The sequence below is a fragment of the Rutilus rutilus genome, assembly GCF_951802725.1.
Source record: "Rutilus rutilus genome assembly, chromosome: 6".
Classification (NCBI taxonomy): Eukaryota; Metazoa; Chordata; class Actinopteri; order Cypriniformes; family Leuciscidae; genus Rutilus; species Rutilus rutilus.
In genome coordinates, this window is record NC_140214.1 from 42,567,822 (window position 1) to 42,587,169 (window position 19,348).

The window sequence follows — 19,348 nt, forward strand, 5'->3', positions numbered from 1 at the left end:
CAAACAATCTGTAAAAGATCTTTTAGAAAGTCATGGTCTCTTTTGAGCCTTTGTCAGTGATGATTGATTTCTTTCAAGACAATATACTCTGAAATACTTCCCATCCCATACATGAAAAAAAAAAAAGCCGTGTTGGTGATATCTAAATATTCTTACATAGGCTATATAAAATAAAATGACACAACCCTGTCTCTTTTTGTTAAATTTCAGTTTTATTGATCAATAATAGCAATTATGAAAGTATAAGTAGCCATACAAGTCAAGAAATAAAGTAATTAAACGAAGTCAGCAGGCTACAACGTTAAAGATAAATAGCCTAAATAATTTAATGTTATATAAAGTTATAAAACTAAACTTTGCCCTCAGCCAAAAAGATTTGCCAGGGAACAAATTATAGATTAATGAGATCAAAGATCGTCCGTTAGACATAGCCTACACAAGACGAATTATATCTCATGTTTAACCACACCACTAGACTAGAGACATCAACCAGCGGCAAACGTCAGCAGCACTAGCCGAGGTAAGGCTGTTCCAGGCGGGATACATGAGCGCTGAGCGCCCGGTGATCCCTTGGATCTCACAACTCTGCAAACGTCAGATCAAAATTTTAAATAGGCGCTATCTGTATAAACAAACAACATATTTGAGATTCAAACAACTACATTATCGACTGAAAAACTCTTAAAACTAAATTTCGTGACACAATAACAGTAGTATTTTTAAGGTTTGCGGTCTTTCTCCTCTGCTATTGACGCAACTTGAGATTTTAAATATTAGCTATAGAATATACACAATTTACATATACAATATACAATTTAATTGAACCGTACCTTGCATATAGCAGTGGGATCTAGCATTCTACATAAAGCTACCACATAATAACCCCAAAACAGCTCACGTTAGCTACAAGTTATCGCGAGAACAGATTTAGATCAGGCATACTACTGGCATACTAATTGGGTCCTCAGCCCGGACTCATCACTATAAAGTGACCAGATACTTGTCATCAGCGGCCGCCGCTCGATCGGTCGGTCTTTCCCACTGGAAGTCTGACTACGCCCTCACAGACACACAACATGAGGACAAAACGACAAGACAGTGCAGTATAAGTGTGTGAAATGACCGGGAAATGGATATGTAAGGGAGAGTGGAGAGATGGATGAATGTCCATGTGCGATCAGCATCACGTGTGCATGCGCTCCTATGATAGCGACAATGAGAGGGAGGAACGAGATGTGGATGAATGAGGTGTGTGTGTGTGTGTGTGTGTGTGTGTGTGTGTGTGTGTGTGTGTCTCAGTGCTGCTTCGCCAGCGGTGGCAGCTAATGTGACTTTATCACAGCTGTATAAGTACTTTTGTCAATATGGCAAAGGTAGTTTACTACATCTAAGCTATTTTTTTTATTTTTATATTGAAGCAACTTCATTCCAAGTCAGTGCTATCTCAGTGATCAATGAAACTGTCAGTCAAACAGATATCAGGCATAATTTGTCAGTTCACTTGTTTTTTCAACAACTGTTTCAAACCAATTTGGCAACAAAAAAACAAAACTATGACTATATAAAACCATATAACTATATAAAACTATAAGAAAACCAGGTGTCGAGAGTGTGTGCATCTTTCCATCAAGTGTCAGCCCAAGGATTGAGATTGGTACGTGATGTCACCGTCAGGAGCAGAAGCTGATGGTAATGCACCAGAAAGCCGGTTGTAGGACCGTACGGTCCGCGTATCATCTGATCATTTCATTTCCTATTTGGACTGGAATAACGAGAAATTAAAAAAGACGGATCGTTTATATGTTTTTTCGTTTAGTTTAAAGGTCCCATGACATGCTACTTTTTGTAGGCTTTAATATAGGCCTTAGTGGTCCCTAGTACTGTATCTGAAATCTCTTTCCAAAAATTAAGCCTCGGTGCAGAATTATAGCCACTACAAGCCAGTCCCAGAATGAGCTTCCTTCAGACGGGCCGTTTCGGTGTCTGTAGCTTTAAATGCTAATGAGGAGGAGAAAGGCGGGGCAAGGTGGAGGGTGGGTGTGGCCTTGACCATCTTGCGGTACCATGCATGTTTACGTTGGATATATTGCAATGGCACGAAGACACGCAGTCGTTCAAGCGTTTCAGTTTGATCCCGAATCTGATCCAGATGGAGAAGCAACAGATGAAGAAGTTGCTCCAGCAGGACGTCTCCGAATGGTTAGTTTAAAATATTATGTCTGGATACGGTACTTTATTCGGATGGTTTACAGTTATCATGTAGCTAACGCTAACCTACTGTTGCCTTTGTTGCACTGACTTGCTATGTTTAAAGTATAGAGACAACAAGGTCAAATTAGTACTCAATTTATTACTTTGCATATATTACATGAGCAACTTGTAAGAAGATAGAAGATAAGCATGTTTAGTGAATAACATTAATACTTAAAATTAGATCTATGAAACGACAAAATGATATTACATATATTTATTTGTTTAAATAATTTATATTTCATATATCTTAAAAGTAATATATATATATTTTTTTAAATTGCATCACAATAAGTGTATTGTAATTGTTACTAACATTTTAGTAACTAAACTGAATTTTATTATTATTATTGCTGCTGTAGCTCTTCAAGAAGATGATCATCATATATGGTGTTTTAATCTTAAATGTGTTTGCTCTCCAGTAGATGGCAGCAATCTTCCACTAAAACACGGCACATTGTCCGCGCTATCTCCATGAGCGAAATTAAGAAATTAAATCAGATATAAATTATAACAAATGTAAATACATTTTGCATACAAGAATTACATTACGTATGTTTAAAAAAATGACACTTGTTATTAATCAGTCCTATGAGTTATGAGCTCAGTTTGTAGAAATAATACTTGCATTCAATTAGGAAGAGCACACAGCAGCTTCTGTTGTCACACACACACACACACACACACACACACACACACACACACACACACACACACACACACACACACCTCATTAAAAGGCGAGTGGGAAATGTTATGTACATGTTATCATGGTCATGTTTATCATTGTTTTTAAGTCCAATCCTTGTTGCCCATACAATAATAGGCTACAGTAAAACATTTTACTTTATCCATATCATATAGAATATTTTCATTGTATTTTTCAATGGGACAATGACACACAGGAAGGACCTACTTCCCAAATCAGTGCTCTTAAATAGGCTATACATATATAAAACACCAAACTCCATGTCAGCATATTGTAGCCTATGGCTTGCGATCTCTCACATGTGCGAACGAAATATCAAAGCCATAAACCGATTTGTAAACCACAAACGAAAAATTAGAAATCAGGCCGGAATCTCATTTTCTGTTTATTAAACTAAACGAAAAAACGTATAAATGATCCGTCTTTTTTCATTTCTCGTTATTCCAGTCCAAATAGGAAATGAAATGAAAGGAAATGTTCATTGGTTTTTTTATTTAATATTGAAAGTAGAAAAACGAGAAAACGGTTCCTTTTTTGTTTAAATTTTTTCAAAAGTATTCAGCTTGATTTTTCGCTTTTCGTTCTCCGGTAGAAACATTTATGAACAGCTTGAATATTCAATTTCTACACGTGGGCGGGAATGAAACGCTCCTTTCCTCTGATTTGTCAGCCGAAGATCAAACTGTCCCGTCATCAGTTCTTCCTCAGATCCGCTCAGCAGAATAAAAGTCCTCCGCTGCTGCAGTTGTGCAGATTCATAACGCGTTTATTGCAACTACTACATTTCATCTTTTCCTCATCAAACACCCAGACTAATGGCTCGACACGACCCGCACCGGGGAAGAGCCTCGACAGGGCTTTCTTCTGAGGCTTTCAGTCCTCGAGTGCCAGGGGGTCTGTGAAATAATTTACTATAACCTGCTGTATTTACCGGACTGTAAACTAAAGTCACGGTTTTATCATGAAACACGTTGTGATTTATTCCAGAGTGACCCAGGCCTTTATAATGCATTTAACTTTGTTCACATGATCTAAATGTTGACTTTCAAAAGTAGGTGCGCCAAGAAGGCTATTCGCTGTATTTTGGTTTATATATATATATAGTTTTTAACCACAAATGCTTGTCTTGTACCATCTCTGAGATGTGCCACGTATTACATCATCACGTTGGAAAGGTCACGCGTCACATCATCAAAAAATGTGTTTCGGGGTTTCATGACCCTTTAAAAATTATATGACATGAATGTGTAAACATAAATACATCAACGCTTTCAACCTTTGTATTGTTACAATGTTGGTAGTATATTTAAATGAACAATGTGTAGTCTTTCTCCATGTGACCTTTACCTTGATATCCCTGTTTATTTGTCAGCAAAAGTCTGCTGGATGAAGATGAACACGTTAGTTGATCATCATAGATCTGAGTCATTTTCTCTTTCTGTCTTCAGTCTGTATGGATGCAGAATTACAGAGAAACAGAGTCTCATCCTGACTTCAGCTCTGAGATCAAACCCGTCACACCTGAGAGAGCTGGACCTGAGCGGGAATAAACTAGGAAACACAGGAGTGAAGCACTTATGTGCCGTACTGAAGGATTCACACTGTAAACTGGAGAGATTGAGGTCAGTCACATTCACATACAAGAATCAAAATGCTTGTAATCACTTCAACAGTTTAAACTAAAACACTTTAACATTGTATTTGTGCAAACTTAGTATTTTGTGATCTGGTGAAATAAAGATGAAGATCTCTCTTCCTCTGTTTTATTTGCTGATGAAGAAGATGTGACTTTACAGAGTAAAGAGTTTTCTTTTCTTCTGTCTTATTTTCTTCTCTCTCTGCTAATGTAGTTTAAGCTGCTGTGATATGACAGATGAAGGTTGTTCTGATGTGACTTCAGCTCTGAGATCAAACCCGTCACACCTGAGAGAGCTGGACCTGAGCTGGAATACACTAGGAGACTCTGGAGTGAAAAACCTCAGTGATCTACTGATGAACCCACAATTCAAGCTGGAGAAACTACAGTTAGTATCATTATACTGTACAGCAATTACAGTGTGACTGAAGTTTATTTATTTGAAGACAGCAGGGCTTATGTTTCAGTGTTTAAAGCAGTGCACTTTCTGGGGGGTTTTTTCTTCATTTTTATGTGTTTTTTATCTAGTTAATAATTGTTTAATTTCCAGCATTTTATATAATGTACTGATTGTGTACATGCAGAAATCTGCCTTTTCAACAGAGAATAAAGAAGAGAGACTCAAATAAATAGTAAAAATGAAAGAGAAGAAACAGTGTCTTCCAGCACACAGAACTAGTGTGACTGGGTTTCAGAACAGACTATTGGACACTAAATGCTGCTGTAGCTCTTCAATAAGATGATCATCATAGATGTGAACTATTGTTATTTCTCTGTCTTCAGTCTGAATAGATGCAGTATTACAGAGAAACAGAGTCTCATCCTGACTTCAGCTCTGAGATCAAACCCGTCACACCTGAGAGAGCTGGACCTGAACTGTAATACACTAGGAGACTCAGGAGTGAAAAACCTCAGTGATCTACTGATGAACCCACAACTCAAGCTGGAGAAACTACAGTTAGTATCATTATACTGTACAGCAATTACAGTGTGACTGAAGTTTATTTATTTGAAGACAGCAGGGCTTATGTTTCATTGTTTATAGCAGTGCACTTTCTGGGTTTCTCTATTGCTCACATTTTTATGTGTTTTTATCTAGTTAGTAATTGTTTAATTTCCAGCATTTGATACAATGTCCTGATTGTGTTCATGCAGAAATCTGCCTTTTCAACAGAGAATAAAGAAGAGAAACGTTAAATAAATAGTTAATAATGAAAGAGAAGAAACAGTGTCTTCCAGCACACAGAACTAGTGTGACTGGGTTTCAGAACAGACTATTGGAAACTAAATGCTGCTGTAGCTCTTCAATAAGATGATCATCATAGATGGTGTTTTAATCTTAAATGTTTGATCTCCAGTAGATGGCAGCAATCTTCCACTAAAACACGGCACATTGTCCGCGCTCTCCATGAGCGAAATTAAGAAATTAAATCAGATATAAATTATAACAAATGTAAATACATTTTGCATACAAGAATTACATTACGTATGTTTAAAAAAATGACACTTGTTATTAATCAGTCCTATGAGTTATGAGCTCAGTTTGTAGAAATAATACTTGCATTCAATTAGGAAGAGCACACAGCAGCTTCTGTTGTCACACACACACACACACACACACACACACACACACACACACACACACACACACACACACACACACACACACACACCTCATTAAAAGGCGAGTGGGAAATGTTATGTACATGTTATCATGGTCATGTTTATCATTGTTTTTAAGTCCAATCCTTGTTGCCCATACAATAATAGGCTACAGTAAAACATTTTACTTTATCCATATCATATAAAATATTTTCATTGTATTTTTCAATGGGACAATGACACACAGGAAGGACCTACTTCCCAAATCAGTGCTCTTAAATAGGCTATACATATATAAAACACCAAACTCCATGTCAGCATATTGTAGCCTATGGCTTGCGATCTCTCACATGTGCGAACGAAATATCAAAGCCATAAACCGATTTGTAAACCACAAACGAAAAATTAGAAATCAGGCCGGAATCTCATTTTCTGTTTATTAAACTAAACGAAAAAACGTATAAATGATCCGTCTTTTTTCATTTCTCGTTATTCCAGTCCAAATAGGAAATGAAATGAAAGGAAATGTTCATTGGTTTTTTTATTTAATATTGAAAGTAGAAAAACGAGAAAACGGTTCCTTTTTTGTTTAAATTTTTTCAAAAGTATTCAGCTTGATTTTTCGCTTTTCGTTCTCCGGTAGAAACATTTATGAACAGCTTGAATATTCAATTTCTACACGTGGGCGGGAATGAAACGCTCCTTTCCTCTGATTTGTCAGCCGAAGATCAAACTGTCCCGTCATCAGTTCTTCCTCAGATCCGCTCAGCAGAATAAAAGTCCTCCGCTGCTGCAGTTGTGCAGATTCATAACGCGTTTATTGCAACTTCTACATTTCATCTTTTCCTCATCAAACACCCAGACTAATGGCTCGACACGACCCGTACCGGGGAAGAGCCTCGACAGGGCTTTCTTCTGAGGCTTTCAGTCCTCGAGTGCCAGGGGGTCTGTGAAATAATTTACTATAACCTGCTGTATTTACCGGACTGTAAACTAAAGTCACGGTTTTATCATGAAACACGTTGTGATTTATTCCAGAGTGACCCAGGCCTTTATAATGCATTTAACTTTGTTCACATGATCTAAATGTTGACTTTCAAAAGATTTAGATTAGATTAGATTAGATTCAACTTTATTGTCATTACACAAGTACAGGTACAAGGCAACGAAAGTAGGCGCGCCAAGAAGGCTATTCGCTGTATTTTGGTTTATTTATATATATATATAGTTTTTAACCACAAATGCTTGTCTTGTACCATCTCTGAGATGTGCCACGTATTACATCATCACGTTGGAAAGGTCACGCGTCACATCATCAAAAAATGTGTTTCGGGGTTTCATGACCCTTTAAAAATTATATGACATGAATGTGTAAACATAAATACATCAACGCTTTCAACCTTTGTATTGTTACAATGTTGGTAGTATATTTAAATGAACAATGTGTAGTCTTTCTCCATGTGACCTTTACCTTGATATCCCTGTTTATTTGTCAGCAAAAGTCTGCTGGATGAAGATGAACACGTTAGTTGATCATCATAGATCTGAGTCATTTTCTCTTTCTGTCTTCAGTCTGAGTGGATGCAGAATTACAGAGAAACAGAGTCTCATCCTGACTTCAGCTCTGAAATCAAACCCGTCACACCTGAGAGAGCTGGACCTGAACTGTAATACACTAGGAGACTCAGGAGTGAAAAACCTCAGTGATCTACTGATGAACCCACAATTCAAGCTGGAGAAACTACAGTTAGTATCATTATACTGTACAGCAATTACAGTGTGACTGAAGTTTATTTATTTGAAGACAGCAGGGCTTATGTTTCAGTGTTTATAGCAGTGCACTTTCTGGGTTTCCCTGTTGCTCACATTTATATGTGTTTTTTTATCTAGTTAGTAATTGTACTAGTGTGACTGGGTTTCAAAACAGACTATTGGAAATAGGGCTGCAACAAATGATTATTTTGATAGTCGATTAATCGACTAATCATCGATTATTTTGCCGACTAATAATGTTTGGAACGATTATTCAGCTTTTTCAGTTAGTTAAAACACTGAGTTATACCGATTCTAACTATAATTAAAAAAAAAGAATATTTTTACACCTATATACACCAAACTCTCCAGTCTTGTACCTAGTTATATTATGAAGACATTTACTGAGGGATTTATAAATATATTATTCCTAGCCTGATTTATATAACATTTTATTCCAAAATCATTTTTTAAGGCTATTGACAGTATATTCTGATTTACAGGATAACAAAAGTAGATATCCATAAATCCCTCTGTAATTTTTTCCCATCTAATATGTGAACACAATGAAAAAATAATTTTAAACCTGGCTTTATCCAATACTCAGATTTCGTTTTTTAAAATATATGCAAATTAGCGCATATTTAATTAGATATTGCCTAATTTGCATATTTAAACATTAAATTACAGAAAACTTGTAATACATTTTTTTCTCATCTTAATGTAGGAAATCAACTGGGAAAGTTTCATGGCGATATCTCCTAGTTAAAACATTTACCCTATTCACCTGTAGTGTCTCGCCTTGAAATCACTTCAACAGTTTAAACTAAAACACTTTAACATTGTATTTGTGCAAACTTAGTATTTTGTGATCTGGTGAAATAAAGATGAAGATCTCTCTTCCTCTGTTTTATTTGCTTATGAAGAAGATGTGACTTTACAGAATAACGAGTTTTCTTTTCTTCTGTCTTATTTTCTTCTCTCTCTGCTAATGTAGGTTAAGCTGCTGTGATATGACAGATGAAGGTTGTTCTGATGTGACTTCAGCTCTGAGATCAAACCCGTCACACCTGAGAGAGCTGAACCTGAGCTGGAATAAACTAGGAGACTCTGGAGTGAAAAACCTCAGTGATCTACTGATGAACCCACAATTCAAGCTGGAGAAACTACAGTTAGTATCATTATACTGTACAGCAATTACAGTGTGACTGAAGTTTATTTATTTGAAGACAGCAGGGCTTATGTTTCAGTGTTTATAGCAGTGCACTTTCTGGGGGTTTTAAACTAAAACACTTTATTCTTAATATCTCACAATGAGTCTGAGTTCACATTATATTTGTGTAAAATTCTTCACATTCATGATTTGTTTGTAAGATAATCTCTCTTCCTCTGTTTGTGTCTTTCTAGTCTATATCGCTGTGGCATTACAGATGTTTCTTCTTTAACTCAGTCTTTGACGAACTCAAAAGCACTGCAGTTTCTAAAAGAGCTTGATCTTAGAGATAATAAGATAGGAGACTCACAGCAGCGGCTCAGAGACGAGCTACGAGACTCAAACTGTGTCCTGAGGTGAGGAAACATCACTGAGATATTAAAGAGATCTTCATTTACCTCTGATATGTGAACAAACCTTTCAAACATTCGTGAAAGGAAATTATCATTAAGCTTTATTGCAACAAAGGGTTTGTGTGAGAACAGAATGTGAAGTTATTGAAATGTTTAACACAAAGGAGGAAAGAGAAGAAAAGCTCACTGTCACAGCTTTATACATCAACACCTGCTTTATGAACTGTGTCAGTAGAAGTGAATCATTTCAGTGTGAAAACAGACTTGGTCAGATTGTAGGGAAATGCTGCACTCCTGCTAAAATCAGTGCAGTTCCAGCTTCAGCTCACAGCGTCCAGCTCACATGAGAAATGTCTCTGTCTCTAGTGTGTTTTTACTGTGACAAGCAACACGTCACACTACTTTACACTTACTTTACTCTCAGTTATTTACTAAGAGCCTACAAACATGTTTAAACTAGAGGACAAACGGCTTTAACTAAAGGTTTGTGTTTGAACTCAAAATAACATTTGTATTTGCTCCCTGTGGTTTATTCCATACGCCGTACACTCATTAGTTTCTCCTTTACAGAGACTCAATAGGAGTCGCACCGACACACACACACACACACACATATGAACTTGATTCATGCTTTACATCTATTATATTTAAAAACACAAATATCTATGCAAGATTATGTAAAGTCAGTAATTAATCTGATTACAGGAATTCAATTTAACTTATTAAAAAAAAAAAAAAACCAGTAATTGAAATATAATAATTTCACTGAACTCTGATTGTTTTCTCTTCTGTTCCACTTTACAGAGTATATGAAGATCGATGAGGAGTGACTGGGAAGGGCGATGCAGAACAAGCGGGATGTGCCCATTCATCAGCAAGCATGTCGGGAGCTAATAACACACACAAATGTGTGATTCAAACATTCATCACTGCTCTGTAGGAGGTGCAGTCTGATCCACAGAAGAGTCTCACTACTGTCTATGAGGAGAAATAAATGTGTAAATGTGTTTCATAAAGGTGGAAGAGACTCAGACTTCACAATTAAATAAAGCAGCGTGTGTGTTAGCATGTGTTTTAGAAACATGTGATATTGAATGATTAATGTTGGTTTAGTATAATAATTATTTATAATATAAATAATATAATAATTAATTATTATAAATATATATTTTTCCAAGTTTTGGAATTGGGAATATATTGTTGATTATGATTTGTATATTTCATTGATATTTTATGTGAAGTTGAACATGTATTTTTTTTTTGTACAAATTTTTTTTTGTAAAATCTATGTTTTGGAATACATATATATATTTGACTCTGATCAGTTTCACTTTAGTGCATTGTTATATTATACATATACACACACACACACACACAACACCGGTCAAAAGTTTTAGAACGGTAAGATTTTTAATGTTTTTAAAAGAAGTGTCTTCTGCTCACCAAGGCTGTGTTTATTTCATTAAAAATACAAACAAAAACAGTAATATTGTGAAATATTATTACAATGTAAATCAGCTGTTTTCTATGTGAATATACAGTAAAGTGTAATTTATTCCTGTGATCAAAGCTGAATTACAGCATCATTACTCCAGTCTTCAGTGTCACATGATCCTTCACAAATCACTCTAATATGATGATTTGATGCTCAAGAAACATTTATTATTATTAATGTTGAAAACAGTTTTTTACATTTTTATTTCATGATGCTATGATGATTAGAAAGTTCAAAAGAACAGCATTTATCTGAAATCTAAAGCTTTTGTAACATTAAACACTACCGTTCAAAAGTTTGGGGTCAGTAAGAATTTTTATTTTATTTTGGGAAATAATTGGAAAAATAAATCAATACTTTTATTCATCAAGGATGAGTTAAACTGATCAAAAGTTACAGTAAAGACATTTATAATGTTAGAATATATTCTATTTTAAATAAATGCTGTTCTTTTAAACTTTCTATTCATCAAAGAATTTTGAAAAAAAAATTGTACACAACTGTTTTCAACATAATAATGAATGTTTTTGAGCATCAAATCATCATATTAGAGTGATTTCTGAAGGATCATGTGACACTGAAGACTGGAGTAATGATGCTGAACATTAAGCTTTGATCACAGGAATAAATTACAGTTTAAAATATATTAAAATAGAAAACAGTCATTTTAAATGGTCAGAATATTTCACAATATTACAGTTTTTTTATTGTTTTTTTATCAAATACATGCAGCCTTGGTGAGCAGAAGATACTTCTTTTAAAAACATTAAAATCTTACTGATCTAAAACTTTTGACCAGGGGCCCGTTCTTCGTACGTCGCTAACTCAGTTAGCTGGATTTGATTGTTGGCGATTTGGCATGATCTTGGATTGTTTGATTCTTCGACGCTCATCCTGGACTTGCTGTCATAGCAACAGGTGCGCAATCTTAAACCTGCTCGGGAGCAGGCTTATTTCATGTTAACAGGATTAGACTGCGGCTTTATAAGCGGATACGGGAAGTCCAGCGCAGCGCGATAGTGCACTTTCTGAGATATTTTTTCTCGTGACTCGTGAGATTGTCGTTTACATTATTAATTTGTTGGAAACGCACATTTATTTTCGACTTGTCGGAGTCGGGCTTTAACTACAGCACAAACTGTTTGCATTGCCATAAGATTATTTGCGAGTGGCTCTTTCCTTTACACTATTGGAGATGCGGAGAACTTGATGGAAAGTGCTGTCTGTCGTGTCGTTCGGAGTTTACCTGGCGCTTTTAGGTATAAAAAACAGTTTTAGGTTGTTTTTTTTTTTTGGCATTTCCAAGCCACTTAAGACCCAATGTTGTAAAGCATTTTTTTTTAAAGCCTTTTTTCTTTTTTTTTCTTTTTTTTAGGCTATCATAATTTTTTATGAAGATCATGCAATCATGATCATGCAGATTACAGTACTATATGTCACTCAGGCTTCACTAACGTGATTGGTGGATGGCTATAGACTGCCATCAAGGCCTCAATGAAGGGGATTATGTTGTGAGCAGAAAGAGGGTTCACAATGTAAATGTGCAGCCCAGTTACTATTGTGATTCTTAATATTCTAGATTAGTAATATATCAAAAAAAAAAAAAAGGCAATTGACTAAAATCTTCCATATCACAAATGTGAAAGCAAAATGGCCAGGATCTGTGCATGACTTAAGCATTTTCAGAGATTCACATTTATGCACATTATTTGAAAGTGGTAAGAAAAGTTCCACAATTAAATATCAAGCTCACTGTATTACATACACTTATGCTGATCCTAACAGAACTGCATTTCTTCATAGGTGATTATGACATGTTCCTGCAGACAGGTGTTTTATGACCCCATTCCCTGACCCAAACCAGTTACAGTGCAGCTCTAGCCAGGACAAGGGCACACAATGACATGAACTTTGGCTAACTAAAGGGAAGATTTCAGTGTCTGAAAAGTCTGAGGGTTGCACACCTGACAGGGCCTGGGACATTGCTGCATGTGCCATATTACACAACATTGCCAAAAAAAAACACTTTTCATTAAATGTTTAATAAAAGACAAATATGCTTAGTTCCTTGAGTTTTATTTCAATTGTTCTTTGTAAAGAAAAGCCAGTGGTCAAGTGCCTGCAACAAGAGATATTAGACACATGCCTCATGCAACAAATAAAAAGGAAAAGTTGTCTATACACTGCACACCTGTAGGCCTATATCTCCTCTGTCTGTGCAGACTCTTCTGTAGGCCTTTCTGTAGATGTGGAATCCTGCAACTTATATTGCAGCCATAAAGCATACAAGTATAAATTAAGTAAAGTTCTTTATGCACTTGCAGGTAGACTAGTTCCTCCATATGACAGTTATCTGAGAGGGTTTATTCACTGTCCAGTGCAATGGAAACAAATGGACATTACAAAGTCTTATACTTTATTTATTTTGGAAAGTTAGAAAATGTCCACTTACTGCACATATTTCAGCCACCACTTTCTTGGGAACAGATACAAGTGTTAATATTTTTACATTAACATAAGTTTATCAGTTTTCTCTTTCACAAGTCAAAGCAATTCATCACTCAAGATTTAACAGTTGAAATGACTATACGGCCTTAATTTAATGCAGCAAAAAAATATTTTACAGTGTAGGCTACTAAGATCTTGTCTTTTCTTTTCTCAGCCTTTTTCTTGGTTGCTTTTATAATCAGACAACCATTTATTTAACAGTGCCTTTTATAAAAGAGACTATATAACAAAAAATTACCATTATGTAGAATATTTTTGTACTTCACTTTTATTTGTTCCCATGTTCTAGTGTGGTGACTCTGACATTACAATGAACAAAGTAATTATGCAATTATTAAAATACAAAAATTTAGGCTAATAAGTGATAAAAACATCTAACATGGCCACTTCTAACGGATTTAAATTGTCTGCTACTTTTTGCCAGCCCTCTCTCCTGGCTTTTGCAGACTTTGAGGTGTTCCCTGGGGTTTTAATTAAACATTAAAATTCCGAATAAACTTTGACTATTAGTTCTTGCTCTGCTGTGGAGAAAAACTGAGCGCGCTCTTTGGCCACGCTGAACAGCCAATAGCAGCGTTGCTGATCAATGTTTCTACTATCGATACATATCCCCTTTTAACCAGCGCATGAACGCGCAATTATCTCAGATGACTCAATCCAGCTATACTAATCATATCCGGCAAGTGTGTTCGAAGAACCGAGTTAGCCAGATCATGATTAGCACAATGATATCATCTTGGATGTCTCATTTGATCTCGGATGTTTTAGGCAACGTACAAAGAACATCTTCGTTGTGTTATTGTAGTCGACGTGGAGCTTGGCTGGAAAACGCAGGGAACATTTAGCACCAGCTTCGGTTAGCCGCTTCCTCACGCTTGTATAGGCTTGCCGCTGTGCCGAGACCTCCGCCGTGTAATCAGGAAAAATACAGAGATAGAGACTCTCTCACCGTGATAGTACAGGGGTGCTTGTTGACGGCTGAGTCGCAGTATGTCGAGCACGTCCCGATCGTTGTGGACCTTGGCGATGATAATCCGGGGTCGCTTGTTAGGTTGAGGCTTCGGTCTCAGGCTACGGTGGGCGCGGTCTATTTTTACAGGTCTGCTAAAGTTATCCTGGCCGAGTAACTCTGGAATCAGCTTAGAAACAAAGTCAGTAGGGCTGCCTTTCTCTTCCCCTTCTTTAATGCCCACAATCCTGACATTGAGTCTGCGGGAGCGGCCCTCCAGGTCGTTCACTTTCGCCCTGAGGAGACCGTTAGCCACTTGTAGCTCGCTACACGTATTTTCCAGAGCTGTTATGCGGCTGTCACTGGCTGACAAGGCTTCGTCGAAATCATCAAAGCGGCGCTCGGTTTCCTGGGTTTTTTTCTGAAGCAATGATAGCGTTACTTCAATTGCGTCGAGGCGACCCTCCAGAGATTTCTTTAGGGCATCCATGAGAGAGGTGATTTTCGCGATCTCAGCCCCATGGCTAGCAATACCAGCTAGTATCGCATCGTTGCTAGCGGCCGACGAGCTCGTCTTGGATGTATCCCTCTGACTATCGTCTTTCTTAGGCATATTGGCATAAAACCACTCCCGACAGGTTACAGCACAGTTTTAAGGGCAAATCAGCGTAAAATACAGTTTAAGTGCAATAATGTGAAAGTAAAATTAAGGAGATGTCACGGAGCACTCCGAAGACACGTCTACTCCATTACTGCGCACGAGCGCCCCCTCCAATCTATCTTTCTAACTAATCTTTCTTTTTAACTTATCTTTCTTTCTTTCTTTCTTTCTTTCTAATCTATCTTTCTAACTAATCTTTCTTTTTAACTTATCTTTCAAAATTTCAATCAAAATTTAAACTACTTTAAACTTCAAACTACTTAAAACTTCTAACTACTTTAAACTTCTTCAAACTCTCTGGTCCGGCTTTCTCAAGCCAACTTAAAGTTTGTCTCACAAACTTTTTTTCTAGTTTTTATTTTATAGTACTTATGATATTATATAATTATACTTTTCATTACTATTTTATTTGCTGTATACTGTTTGTTTATTTTATTGACTAAACTATTTACTATTAGCCTACTTCTCACTATCTTATATTTACTATTTGCATTGCACTGTAGTTGCTTTTTCCACAATAAGAAAACTTTATTTAATTTAATGTGAAAATTAAATTATATCTCAGTATGGGGGTGTTCCATAGGGGTGTTCACAATTCTTATCCAAGAATAAAAAGCCAAATACATGACAAGCCTGAGCTTTGGCCATTCCTTATTAAAAAAATATTTTATAAGTCTAACTATTGAGATTTTAAATAACTAGAGATGGAACTTTTTTGTACACCACATACAAACCACTGAAATCGGTTGATAAATGTAAAAATTTTTTGGTTTTTATCCAGATAAACCGCAGCTCACCTGTTTATTTGCATTTGATTACAGCCCATTACAGCGCAGTCTTGCCCTCCGCAAAATGGCGGACGCGTTGACGTATCGCAGCAACGTTCCAAAGCGGCCAATAGGGCGTCTATGTATTTATTATGTCTATGGTAAGCACGTCCCAGCCGGGTCCGTCACTTATTGGGTTCCCCGGAAACATTTCCGTTGTGTTCTGTTCTATTTGCAGCGCGTTTTTGTATTTGGTTGTGTTGTGAGTATTTGGAGCACACATGTGTTGTGAAACTGATGAAGATGGTTTCTTAATTTGCTGGTGTTTTTCTATTTGCATGTGTTTTCTTCAGTTGCAGCGCGTTGAGCTCTCTCGGCCACCGAATGAATGCCCTGCTACATATATTAGCCTACAGGAATCATAATTCTATTTCAAACATAAAAATGTACATGCATATGTATAATTTTGTCATTATAAAATATATATTTGTTTATATACACACTATAATTGCATATATTTGAAAATAATACATTTTCCGCTTAAAAAAAAAAACGTTTCACATAGCCTAGATCTACGCGCCCCCTAAACCCACATAATACAGATGGACAGTGACATAGACATTTGCACAAATTAAGCATACGTTCCTGACCCTTCGCTAAGCCCCGCCCTCCTTAGTTACTGTTGCTACGCCTGTCAAGCTTTTGCGCCTGGCACGTCTATTACAGTATGTATGCACTGGTTTCAGACATTCCTAATAGGGATGTTAACCGATGACTGTTTGACCGATGGTTGACCGTATCAACGTTAACCGATCAAAGTTGTCGGTAGTCGGTAAAAAAAAAAGAAAAAGAAGTGATCTCTAAATTAGGCTATTATAGACAGTGGGCTAAACGCTACTACAGTTAGCCATCTCATTCCAAGATCTTTTTGTGTGAAGTGAACAAATCCCTCACACTCAGTTTTTCATAACTCGCCTGTTTGTACTTAATAAACCAATAAAAACATTTGTCGCGATGTCACAGCGTTTGGGTTTCGCGTTTACAAGGTTTGCGAAAAGTAAAGGCTACAGGCTAAAACACTGGAGGTTAGAGCCAGGGCAGACGACAGGATGAAGCGTGCAAAGAAAAGTAGTGTGTGGGACCATTTCACCAAAAAGAATGACACAGATGTAAGTTGCAACTTGTGTGATACAGTGCTTAAATACAGTAGTAGCACATCATCTACAGTATGATGTAAGGTGATGATGATCATCATCTTTCTTTATTATTGTTAGCACTACCTCAAACTAAAGCGGCATCTCTTCGGAACTGTCATTTTCTTAAATGAGCCGCGGCAATGTTTCAAATGAGCTTCTAACGCTAGACAAACGCCTTTATTTCCAACGCGATCACCTTGTACCCAAACCATTTCGAAACTAAGGAGCCATTTGTCCTCTGATTACATACAAGCTCCTCGGCACCGCGTTTGCGGGACAGCGTTCGCGCTGTACGGGATTTAAAAAAAGTGAAGTGAGTGGAAGGGCGGCAGTGTGTTTGAGCGGGAGGCAGAGCGGCAGAGAGATGCGACAGAGTTGCGAAATTGCAGGCACGGCTCGAAATGGCTGTTATTTCAAATAGCGTAGCATATTTTAAACTAATCGGTTAACCGGTTTCAACCGGCTAATGAGGCTCGGTGGTCGGTCAAGATTTTTTTTAGTTTTCGCCATCCCTAATTCCTAAGGAGATAATTACCCAGTCAACACGTGAGATCATGTGATGATCACAGTGACATCACACAATCCTCATACTGTGATCCTCAGCATGTGTGTAAAGCGTGAGCTCAAGGTGAGTTCATCTGATCCTCATACTGTGATCCTCAGCATGTGTGTAAAGCGTGAGCTCAAGGTGATGGAATGATGCAGGAATGATGGTCCCTGACTCCATCTGTTGGGCACTGATAACTGAGAAAGAGTTTTACCTCTGGTGAGGTCATCCGCTGGATTACTGCTGGAATCCACATATCGCCAGGAACATTCTGCAGTCAGCTCTTGAATTTCGGCTATCCTGGTTCCAACGAACACCTTGAATCTGTATGATTCGGAGTTGAGCCAGGCTAGAACAGTGGTGGAATCTGTCCAAAGTGTCACTGTATTGATCTTTAAGGTGAGCTCAGTTTGCAAGAGTTTGGATAATTGGGCACCATTCAGGGCAGCACACAGCTCTAGTCGGGGGAAGGTCAGACGTCGTTTCGGGGCAACCTTGGATCTTGCTAGTATAAAGGCTAACTGGACATGACCACTGTCGTCCTCAGTACGTAGGTAAGCGACAGATCCATAAGCTTGCTCAGAAGCGTCACAAAGGATGTGAATCTGTCTGGTGTTGTGGGAGTGATTAATGTCTGAAGATGTGACACAGCGGGGAAGTGAAATACTTGCTAACGTAGGGAGTTCTCCCTCCCATTCCTTCCAGGATCTCAAAAGGTCATCAGGTAGATTTGGGTCATCCCATTCTCGTTGCTTGTCCCATAATCTCTGAACTAAAACTTTGGCCCGAGTGGTAAATGGGAGTATGAAGCCTAGGGGGTCGTACTGGGTTGCAAGTACCTTGTAAACGTGTCAAAGGGTACATGGTCCAGACTTGACAGGACGAGTTTTATATCCAAGGAGATCTGATTTGCAGTGCCACCTTAAACCTAATGCGGATTCTTGCACATCGGTACGATCTTGAGATAGCCACAATTCGGTACTGCTGGATCTCAATTCTGTCGGTAGGTGGTCAACCACACTGGGATCATTACATGCCCACTGGCGCAGTTCGAAGCCACCGCTGGCAAAGAGGGTACAGAGTTTGTCTACAAGCTGCCTTGCCTCTTGAGGTGATGGTAGGCTCTTCAAACAATTGTCCACATAGAAATTCCTTTCTACTATGGTTCTGATATTGTCATCAGGAGTGCTATGATCTGTAACATGTCGCTGGACAGCATAAATGGCACAACACGGACTGCACGTAGTGCCAAAGGGTAGCACTTGGCATTCATAGATGTCCGGTGATTTAGATCTGTCCAAGTCTCGCCATGCAAAGCGGAGAATATGCCTATCTGCTGGAAGGAGACGAACCTGATGGAACATCCCTTTAATATCTCCGCTTATTGCCACTGGATGTTCACGAAAGCGCAGGAATACACCTAACAATGATGGGCCCAAGGCTGGTCCTGGCAGCAGATAGTTATTCAGATTATGGCCTTCAAAGTCAAATGAACAGTTAAAGACCACAGGGTTCTTACCGTTGTGCTGCACAAGGTGGTGAGGGATGAACCATGACTCTCTTTGCGAATTAGCTGTTTCAGGTGGGAGTTTGACAACATAGCCTGAGGTCTCTAATTTCTTTATCTCTTGTTGGTAGGCAGCTGCTTTACTAGGGTCTTTCTCCAGGCGTTTCTCTGTGTTCCTAAGGTTAGGAAGTACTGCCTCCATA

At 37.7% G+C, this 19,348-nt stretch overlaps 1 protein-coding gene across 1 annotated transcript; it reads left to right on the forward strand.

Moving 5' to 3' along the window:
• Positions 1 to 2,149: 2,149 nt before the first annotated feature.
• Positions 2,150 to 11,086, forward strand: LOC311292416 (uncharacterized protein; the record flags this gene model as incomplete). The annotated part of the gene is made up of 5 exons (XM_084412084.1): positions 2,150 to 2,199; positions 5,379 to 5,552; positions 8,947 to 9,120; positions 9,357 to 9,518; positions 10,320 to 11,086. 5 exons carry the CDS (start codon positions 2,150 to 2,152, stop codon positions 10,336 to 10,338), a joined length of 579 nt encoding a protein of 192 aa, XP_084268210.1. The 3' UTR covers positions 10,339 to 11,086.
• Between the last annotated feature and the right edge of the window lie 8,262 nt (positions 11,087 to 19,348).